Genomic DNA, 10,795 nt, shown 5'->3' on the forward strand with positions numbered 1-10,795 from the left:
CCCATAAACATTTAAAGAAACTCTTCATTTCTCGAGCTATAAGCTAAGCTATAAACAAACCAATCCATGACTTGCTTGAAAATTTTGTTTCGCGCATGCTACTATATTAGTATTTTTTAAATTAATTAATAATTGCTTTAACGTGCCATAAGCCATAACTTCTTTTAGCTCACATGCTTTTTGAACTATATCACAAGATATGACTAATTATTAGTATTTTACTGTTCTATTATCAAAGATCAATGGCTATTCTGACAGTTGAGCAAAACAGATACATCTACCCACAATATCCAACTTATTTCGAGAGGAAAATTTCATTGAAGACCCTGGATAAGAGATAAAAAAAGAGAATATTTGAATTTCTAAAACTTCACTATAAGTTTAGGGTACTGAACTGAAATTAAAATTCTCTAAGATATGGCAACATTATCAATATTGAAAGAGAAAAGAAATTTAACAGAAAAAAATGAACTATAAATATTTAGGACTATAAATAAGTGAAATAAAAAAAAAATAATAGTTTGAAGGATAATGAACAGCATATAGTAAAGACATGAATAAGTCGTGCTAACACGAAAGCAACATTTGAAATTAATTTAAGTGAAAGTGTTGTAATGAACAAGTAAAACAAGGCAATGAATAACAATTTCAAAGATAATGAACTACAAATAGTAGGAACATGAACAAATCGTGCTAACATGAAAGCAATACTTGAAATTAATTCAAGTAAAAATGTTATAATGAACAAATGAAGGAGCACAATGGACAACAGTTTGAAGGGTAACGAACTACAAACAGTAGGGACATGAGCAAATCCTACTAACATAAAAGTAATACTTGAAATTAATTCAAGTAAAAGTATTATAATAAATAAGTGAAATAGGACAATGAATAACAATTTAAATGATAATGAATAACATACAGTAAGGACACAAACAAGTCATGCTAAAGAATTTTAAGAGGGACAATCTTGTCATTTCCTAAAGAATTTTGGTTTTAATTCAGTATCCTAAACTTGCAATGAAATTTCAAAAATTTAAGGGTTATCTTTTTTATTATTTCTGTTCTAGGGTTTGCAGTGAAACTTTCCCTATTTTGAGAGAGCTATTTTTTATTTTTTTATAAAAAACTATTTTTTAAGTCTTATTTATAAAATATCTTTAATAAGTAATTTTTAATTTAAAATATATAACATCTTATAATAATTAAATTACTTTTTTTAATTTCACTTCTTATTGATTAACATAAATATATTTAATGTAGTTATATTATTATTTAAAGCAAAGGATAAAAATGAAAATACTTCTCACTTTTTTATAATATAAAAAGATGAACTTTTTTAATATATATAAAATGGTTGAAAATATCCTATAATAAAAATTGAGAGAAGTACAACTTTATTTTGAAAATAGAATAATGCTTTTTTTTTTCCCATCGCACATATTTTCCTCGCAGGCAAGGAGATTTTCTTAATTTAAACATATAAAAATCCTTTATTACTTTCTATAAAACTATTATTTATGTTTAAAATTTCACGTTATTAGAACAAAAACTTGTAAACGAAAAAAAGCCCATGACGTTTAATGTAAAATGTTCAGTTATTATTATTTTATTTTGTTTTGAGATAAGTATGTATTTTTAATTATTAATCAACTCTATATTACAGTTTAAGTTGTGTCATATTCTTCCCAACTCATCATATTATAATTTAATATTATATATATATATATATATATATATTTCATCTGTTAAAAAATATAAGGCATTTTTAATTAAATCTCACCCTAATAAAGTTGTTACTTATTTTCTAATTAACTCTATTTTTTTTATATTTACCTTTATAAAATACCTTATAATAAATAAAAAGTCATTCATCAATAGGGATATTTTTTAAAAAAGGGTAATGATTACACCCTAAAAGAATAAAAATGTCTTACATTTTTAAACATACAACTTCTCAAAAATATTTTATATTTTTAAATGAAAAGAGTATAGTTTGAGTTTTGTGTAAATGCATAAGAGATATTTTTGAAAAAGCCACCTTTAATTAGGGATGAATAATATTCAAATTTAACTTAATGGTATTGAATATCATTACACAAACATTTATTTCTATCTGATGACAATTTTTTTATATTTAAATTGCATGATTACCATTTGAAACATTATGAGAACAAATAACCAAAAAAAAAATCTAAATGCTCTAGGAAACCATTGTGGGTCAATTATTATTACTTTATTTTGCTTCAAGATAAGTATGTCTTTTTCAATTATTATCATACAAATAAATATATATTTTTATATTGATATATTGATTTTTAAGGAAGGTGTGCTGTGTCTTTACCTGGTTCACTGTTCATGTTGGGCAACTGCATAATGATAGTTCTACTGTTCTACAATTATAATTCTAATTTTTTTAAGAAATTAATCATTTAATTTTTTAATATTAACTCAATTGTAACTTAATATATGAAATTTGACTTGTTATGATTCAATTTTTATAATTTTGACTTGGTTATAATTAAATTCTTGAATTTTAATTTAGTGCAACTCAATCTCTATAGTTTTAACAATTTACAATATTAATTTTTATATTTTAAAAATTAAAATTAAAAATATTAAAATTATTTTAAAATCTATATAAACATATATTTTAAATTACTAAAAATTTTAATCTTTATAAAGATTATAAGGATTAAAATTCTAAATTAATTTTAAATTTTATAATTTTATTTTCTAAAATATATGGCTACTATTTTAAATGCTTAAAATTATAGGCATTGAGTTGCATAGAGTCAAAATTTAGGAATTGAATTATAATTAAATTAAAATTATAACAATTAAGAAACCATAATTTTTTTTATAAATATTGTAAATTATGAATTTTTATTTTCTTTTTTTCAAAGGGAGAATGATAGAGAGGTTTCTAATTCAATTTATATTCTAATTTTTAAATTTAATAATTTGTAAGTTTGACTTTCAATTTTATAATTTCATTATGTTGAATTTACAATTTGTGTTTTAAATTTTAGTAAAAGATTAATCATATTAAAATTTTAAAAAATATAAATTTATTACAATAAAATTATAAAATTAAGAGATAAATTTATAAATTTTCAAAGTTTGAGACTTACTCCCTCCGTTTAAATATATAATGCATTTTTAACCAAATTTCTTCCCTCAATAAAATAGTTACTTGCTTTTAAACTAACCATATCTTTCTATATTTATTCATATTAAATATTTTATAATAAATATAAAGTCATTTATTAATAAGAATATTTTTAAAAAAGATAATAATTATATTTCAAAAGCAAATAAGTTGAATTAAAGCTCGGAGTCATTCTTCCTAATCTGAACATGATTTGCGCGAATGACAAGAGTAATTTCATTAAATTGCTCACCTACGACCCCGAAAAGGAAGTGGACCAGGGTCTCTCCACTTTTTCCCCTCCCTTTCCCTCCACTTTCTCCATCCCCACCATTCAAATTTTTTTATTAAATAATTTTTTAAATGATAAAATTAATGAATGATGAGAATGGAGAAAGTGGAGGGAAATGGAGAAAAAGGAAGTGGAGAGACCCACGGAAGTTCGGATCATGACAAATCGGTTGCAGACGAGACCAAAAAGGTGTACACAAAAGAGGATGAGCTGTAAGAATCCTAGGGCGAGTACGGAAATTTTCTATACTCTCGCGTCTTCGATAAGCGAAACAAAAATCGATGTGAAATGAAGAAATAGATCTCCTCACAGTCACAGTCGGTGCTGGGGTCCCCAACAAAAATTTTGCTTCCGCGACGTCCTTTTCTCGCACTTTGCTCTCTCACGAAGAAAATTCGATCCTCTCTCTCTCCCCCTCCGTTTCTCACTCTCTTCTGCCTCTTCATCTTTCCACATTCAATGTGCTACTATTGAATTAATGAAGGTAGTTGAACAGATAGCTTGCATCTCGGATTTTTATAGGTGTATGTTCTTCTTGTTGTTTTTGACTGATCCGTTGTGAACTTATTTCATTAGAAAAAATGTTCGCACAATGTTGAGTTTTGCTTAGCTGTTAATCAATTTATTCAGGTTTCATTGTGTTCTTCACAGCATTGTAAATAATGTTAGTTGGGAGATAATTATCGGATACCGAGCATTTTGGTTCCTATTCTTGATGGGAATGTTTTGCGGGTCGTTTGTTTTCTTGTATATTGAGTCTGGTCTTTCAATAACTAATCTAACTAACGAACTTCCACCATTGTTTTTTTCCTTCTTTGTGTATCAGTTATCCTTGTTATTTTCTTTCTCCTTAAATTAGCTTTTCTTTTGTCCGTGCTCTGTGTTAGGTTACGCTGGACAGGCTGGTAACTTGCAAGATCAAAACAACTTCATGCTTGGCTATGGATTCTACATTGTTATTATATCTTCACGAATATTTGAATCTGAACGTGTATGACTGGATCTGGTATCAGGTTTTTGTATAGTACAAACTCTCCATTTCACGAATCTTTTTTGTCTTCTCTCGGAGTTTACTAGTTTGGGGTAAACTTCGTATCCTTGATTGGCCCATATTCTTCGTTGGTAATACACGGAGATGTCGAATTTTGTGGGTGTTATCGTGTCCGATCAATGGCTCCAAAGTCAGTTTACGCAGGTTGAACTTCGCAGCCTGAAATCAAAAGTAAGGGCACCACAATATTTGGATGTGTGTGTGTGTGTGTGTGTATTGGATTTCATATTTAAACATGATGCATTACGTGGTTCTGTTTGTGATTCATGCGGCCTTTCTTTCTTGTTCTGTAGTTTATGGCATTAAAAAATCAGAATGCCAAAGTTACATATGGAGACTTGCCACCTCTAATGGTCAATTTAAAAGCATTTAAAGAAATGTACACTGAGAAGGAGATTGAGGGGATCTTGGGTGAAAAAAGCCCTGACATGACCGATGAGATTGATTTTGAATCTTTCTTAATGGTGAGTCAGTGGTATGTTACGTTTAAGTTGTTGTTTTAATTAATGTAGGAGTTTCCACGCTAAAACTTTAATTTTAACTCACTCATTGCATTTGTTATGCAGGTGTATTTGAATTTGCAAAGCCTAGCTACATCAAAAAAGGGTGTTACGAAAAACTCTTCGTCATTCCTTAAGGCAACTACAACTACCCTTCTTCACACCATCAGTGAATCAGAAAAGGCATCTTATGTTGCTCACATAAACAGTTACCTTGGTGATGATCCGTTTCTGAGTCAGTATCTTCCTTTAGACCCAGCTACCAATGATTTAGTTGATCTTGCAAAAGATGGAGTTCTTCTGTGGTATATTTATAAGAAGGGTCTGCTGGATTATGCATTGCTTACTTTGTCATAAATCCTTTAGTATATACTCACTTTGCATATACCATGCATGATGCAGTAAACTTATCAATGTTGCTGTGCCTGGGACTATAGACGAGCGAGCCATCAATGCCAAAAAAATTCTTAATCTCTGGGAAAGGAATGAGAATCATACTCTCTGCCTCAATTCTGCCAAGGCTATAGGCTGCACTGTAGTTAACATTGGCACGCAGGACCTTGTTGAAGGAAGAGTGAGTCTTAGCCAGCTGGGCTCCCGACTATCTTTAATGATTGACTTTTCTGGTGCTCAGATTATTTATTTTTATTTTTGTGCAGAAGCCTTTTAACTTCTAATTTCAAGCATTAGTAACATTATCGTTTGGTTGTTTGCATTGCAGCCCCATCTTGTTTTAGGGCTGATTTCCCAGATCATAAAGGTATATACGCTTGAGTTTCATATAGTATTCATTTGCTTTAAGTTTACTTATCTAAGTTTTGCCATAATCTGAGAATGAGTTAATTTTATAGGGCCTGATATTATATAGGCTTTAAAAAATGATTACTTGATCATTTTCCTATTATCCTCTCTCTCACTCTTTTGGAAATTTCAGATCCAATTATTGGCAGATCTGAACCTTAAGAAGACACCTCAGCTTGTCGAATTGGTTGAGGACAGCCAGGTGATGATATGGACACTCTTCTCTGCTTTTTTGTTGAAGGTTTTATTGGAATTTTGATTCAATAAAAACATCTAATGTTTAATTATGATATATTCTGTTTCTTCTAACTGATTACATACTTAACCTTTTGCCTCAGGAGGTTGAAGAGCTTCTTAGTTTGCCCCCTGAAAAGGTTCTACTCAAGTGGATGAATTTTCATCTCCAGAGAGGAGGGTACGATAAAACTGTTAAAAATTTTTCTTCTGATGTGAAGGTACCCTACTGGTTCTCTATTAACCTTGGCATTGAAGGTGATATTTTAAACTGACTTGACTAATAAATGACATTGAGTGTTTGATTGAATGGTGAAACGTTTATCTGCATGTAAATATGTATATATGGTAGTTTTAAGAGATCATTTATTAAGAGAAATTTTCTTATGCTGATTCTTTCAGAAATTCACCATCATTCTACATGTCCATCCATCCTATTTTTTCCCCATTCTTTCTTATTAGTTATAGGCTTAAAATCCAACATGTCATGGGCGTTTTAACTTTAATAATTTGAAATTGAATCAAGGTATTCACAACTGACTTTCCTTTTATCTCTGGTCTTATATTTACAGGATGGAAGAGCTTATGCATATCTACTTAATGTCCTCGCTCCTGAACATTGCAATCCATCCACCTTGGATACTAAGGATCTCATTGAAAGGGCAGAAATGGTGCTTGATCATGCAGAAAGAATGGGCTGCAAAAGATACTTGACACCCAAGGACATTGTGGAGGGTTACTCAAACCTGAATCTTGCATTTGTGGCCCAAATATTTCACCAGAGGTTAGAAATATGCTGCATAATTCGTTGTTTAAAAAACTTTTCAGTTAGGGTAAGCTGCAGGCATGTTCTACCTTACACATGGAGTATCCATCTAGAATCAAGTACTTTCATGATTGGTTCTCTTGAAGAACATGCTGTTTTTGTTTGTGTGCATGGAGAAACAAAGACATGGAAGCATGACGCTGTGCAGCTGTCTCTTGAGATGAAATATGATAGGATTTCCTTACAGTCCACACCCAAAGAGACCACCCAAGCGGCGAAAGTATAAATAAGATTATTAGAAGTTCAGGTTTCATACAACAATAACAAGCCTTGTCCCACTAGGTGGGGTCGGCAAATTCAGGTTTCATAATGCTAAAAAATTTTCCAGAATTCGTACAAATCAAAACCCAGCTCCAAAAACAACCTGGCAACCGAGAAGAAACAAGAAAGATGAAGAAAAAGATTCTGGCTTCCATGAGGCCAGAACTCTCCCAGAAACTCCTCCAAAATTGCCCTCCCTGCTTTGGCCAGCCTTCTCTTAGTGTCCCAGCCACCCATTGACAGGAACTCAAGTGAGGTTAAGAGCACCCTCGTAAAAATTAGCTGTTCAAGTGAGAAAATCAACCCCCTATAGTACCCCAGAGAATAGCCATACTATTAAGCATTTTATACTAACATAATCTCCATTGATGACCTAAGAACCCCAAATATTTGGAGTTTGGTTTAGTGGTGTTTTCTAATTATTTCCCTTTCTTTAACTGTCAATGTTATGGTTAATTAGGGGCATACATAATGCAGGAGTGGCTTATCTACGGACAACAAAAAGATATCTTATGCTGAGATGATGACAGATGATGTGCAAACATCTAGAGAAGAGAGATGCTTCAGGCTGTGGATCAATAGTCTTGGTATTGGGACTTATGTAAATAATGTATTTGAGGATGTCAGAAATGGGTATGTATTCCTTCTTCTAAGCTATCTTTAGTCAAAATCAAATCATCATATTTTTATGATATCTCCTAATCTTATGGAAATCAACCACCTAATAGGTATTTGTCTTTATGATATCTCCAAATCTAATGGAAATCAATTACTATTACTTTACAGAAGATCAACTTTACTTCTTTTTTGACAGCCAGGAAATTCATAGGAATTGCGATATCCAAATTAAGAATATAATATCACCAAATTCTTAAATGCCTTTTTATTTATTTATTTATTTTTTCTTTCACAAAACAGATGGATACTTCTGGAGGTGTTAGACAAGATTTCTTCAGGTTCAGTTAACTGGAAACACGCAACAAGACCTCCAATTAAGATGCCATTTAGAAAAGTAGAGAACTGCAATCAGGTCATAAAAATTGGGAAGCAACTGAGGTTTTCACTAGTTAATGTAGCTGGCAATGATATTGTGCAAGGAAATAAGAAGCTAATTCTTGGTAATCCTTTCTTCTCAAAGTTAATTAAATTCATGGAATCATGGACAATATTTTCCTGAATATGATTAATATCTTTTATGGCGTCTCATTCTTTTTTGTGTCTCAAGTTTTGAGCCCATTATTTTTTAGCACTGTTGTATAAATTTTGCTATATTCAATCTTTGAGTGAAGTTCACTTTCATGTGGCGCCTAACATATTCTCTAAAATCTTTTAATTTTATATATTTTTTTCAGCCTTCTTGTGGCAATTGATGAGATTCACTATGCTTCAACTACTGAAAAATTTGAGATCTCATTCCCAAGGAAGGGAGATCTCTGATGCTGATATCCTGAAATGGGCAAATAGAAAAGTGAAAAGTACCGGGAGAACTTCCCACATTGAGAGTTTTAAGGTTTTTAGGATAATTTTTGTTTCTAATTTTCAGAAATCATATCCTTCACTCTAATATGTGATTATTTATTTGTGATCATTCTGGGGTGCTGTTGGTCACAGGATAAGAGCTTGTCAAGTGGAATCTTTTTTCTTGAGCTTCTCAGTGCTGTAGAGCCGAGGGTTGTCAATTGGAATCTTGTTACAAAGGGTGCAAGTGGTATGATTTCTTGCAAAGCTGGCCATTTTTCATTTTATTTGTACATTATATGATAGTGTTTATAGCAACCTCGAATCTTGATTATGGTCTTGCACTTCTATTGTTGAAAATTTAGATGATGAGAAGAAGTTGAATGCTACCTATACAATCAGTGTTGCTCGAAAGCTAGGTTGTTCCATCTTTTTGTTGCCTGAGGACATTATGGAGGTATGTTTTCTCCCAGATTGGTTCTGCTATCAACAGCTTCCAAATATTAGGAAGTGCATGCAGAGAAATTCTCAAGTCATTCCTTGCATCACTAGGTGACAAATTCTTTAAAGTGAATCTCATCATCACCCACCGCAAATCCTATTTAATGTGTTTTAATTGACTCTTAGTTGGTTGGTACTTCATTTTTTCCTCGCATTTTCTCTTGCTTGAACAAAGTAGAAAGCACGGCACCGTTGCCTTTCATCTGACAAGCATCACATCCATTTCAATTAGAGATCATTTGGGTTGTAATCAAACTCAATTCACCCTAGTAAAGGGGGAATGTTTTTTTTTTAATTCCTTTTTTTTTACTTTTCTTTTTTGTGCTTTTTAGTACCAAAAAGGGGGGATGGGTTTTCTGGGTCCAGGTCATGTGAGTGGGCCTGGCCAGTTCTCTGTCTGCCTTCATGTTTTTTGGGCTGTTTCTCACTTCCTTTTATATGGAGGATCGAAAGTTATCACTTCTATTTCCCAAAATTTACTGATGTGTCTCAAATTTTCTACTACTGCTGCTTAAAATAACAAGTTCATATTGGAATTAAATTGCAGCTACTTTGAAAAACTTTTTTGAGTGACTTACTTTGGTCTTCCAAAAGAAGTTTGATTTTTAAAATCTCTAAAGAGTTAACTTTCCTAATATCTTCCCGTGACCTTGATTTATTGACAAAGGTTTGTAATGTTTTCTTGATCTTAGTACAGGTTAATCAGAAGATGATTCTCACTCTTGCAGCCAGCATCATGTACTGGAGTCTGCAACAGTCAGGCGAAGATGCAGACTCATTCCCTTCACCAGCTACCACCATCACCAACACTCCTGATGCCTCACCCGCCCCATCAGTCAACGGCGACGATGATATCTCCTCCCTTGGCGGTGAAATCTCTAACTTAAGCATCGATGACGCCGCCTCAGACACAACAGTTTCCTCACAACTTGAATTTGAAGGGGCTGAAGAGGATCATCTAAAGTGACTTCAAGTGAAATGAAGAGAGAGAGAGATAAAGGTTTCACCTTTCTTCTCTTTTTCACTCTTACCTTCAGATGAACTTTGGTTCGGAGGATATAAGATTAATCGAAGGTGGGGGATGAGCCTAGTTTGCAAGACTTTCTCGTGGCAAGAGATCATCCAAAGACACAAAGTGAGATCTTTTTTCGTAGGGAGGAAAGACAAAATAAACAAAGCACAAGGAATGTACTCATGGTCTTAAGTTATGTAAAGGAACACAGGAAATGTGAATAATCTGTACAAAAATAACTTTTTCTTGAGATAAAAGTGCTTATTGATCGGAAGGAGCAAAGAGGGAAAAGGGATGATACAAAAGTTGGGGTTTTGACTTTTAAAAGAAGATTTTCTTCAGTTATTTGCTCAGTTCTGTAAATGTTATGCATTTTATGATTCATTAATTCTGTCAGCAATAAGTACCATTTTCCTTTTGGGGCTGTCAAAGCAGATGTTCTAATGATGTTTGCTTATTGAGATGAAGTCATGAAGTGTAGTAAATGAGCAATCTGCTTCTCACTGTATTCATCAAGCGGGAGCTGAGTACATATATACAGGAATAGGAGCAATAATCCCTCCAAAAAATAAGGAACCAGTATTGGTCAGTAGTTAAAAGAAAGGTAATATCTAATTAAAGACAGATCCTACCTAATCTCTTAGGATAATGAATATTAAAAGAAATATTTACACATAATTATCTCATAATTACATGGTCTGATCACAT

The 10,795-nt window shown here is 32.1% G+C and overlaps 1 protein-coding gene across 4 annotated transcripts; it reads left to right on the plus strand.

The window, feature by feature from the left end:
* The first annotated feature begins 3,775 nt into the window (after nucleotides 1–3,775).
* Nucleotides 3,776–10,518, plus strand: LOC129301698 (fimbrin-1-like). 4 transcript variants are annotated; one of them, XM_054940294.1, is made up of 15 exons: nucleotides 3,776–3,967; nucleotides 4,331–4,665; nucleotides 4,788–4,958; nucleotides 5,061–5,299; nucleotides 5,397–5,568; nucleotides 5,716–5,754; nucleotides 5,929–5,997; nucleotides 6,134–6,250; nucleotides 6,602–6,813; nucleotides 7,594–7,749; nucleotides 8,035–8,234; nucleotides 8,469–8,626; nucleotides 8,728–8,824; nucleotides 8,940–9,031; nucleotides 9,773–10,518. In XM_054940294.1, the coding sequence occupies exons 2-15, from the start codon at nucleotides 4,579–4,581 to the stop codon at nucleotides 10,040–10,042; spliced, it is 2,079 nt and encodes a 692-aa protein (XP_054796269.1). In that variant the 5' UTR covers nucleotides 3,776–3,967; nucleotides 4,331–4,578; the 3' UTR covers nucleotides 10,043–10,518. The 4 variants fall into 4 exon arrangements, with proteins under 4 accessions (XP_054796269.1, XP_054796267.1, XP_054796268.1 ...); XM_054940292.1 differs by having other exon boundaries at nucleotides 3,776–3,927; XM_054940295.1 differs by lacking the exon at nucleotides 3,776–3,967 and adding an exon at nucleotides 4,032–4,107.
* The last annotated feature ends 277 nt before the right edge of the window (nucleotides 10,519–10,795 follow it).

Source organism: Prosopis cineraria, unplaced genomic scaffold (assembly GCF_029017545.1).
Source record: "Prosopis cineraria cultivar Desert tree isolate PC_DT_omini unplaced genomic scaffold, ASM2901754v1 PC2, whole genome shotgun sequence".
NCBI classification, from domain to species: domain Eukaryota; kingdom Viridiplantae; phylum Streptophyta; class Magnoliopsida; order Fabales; family Fabaceae; genus Prosopis; species Prosopis cineraria.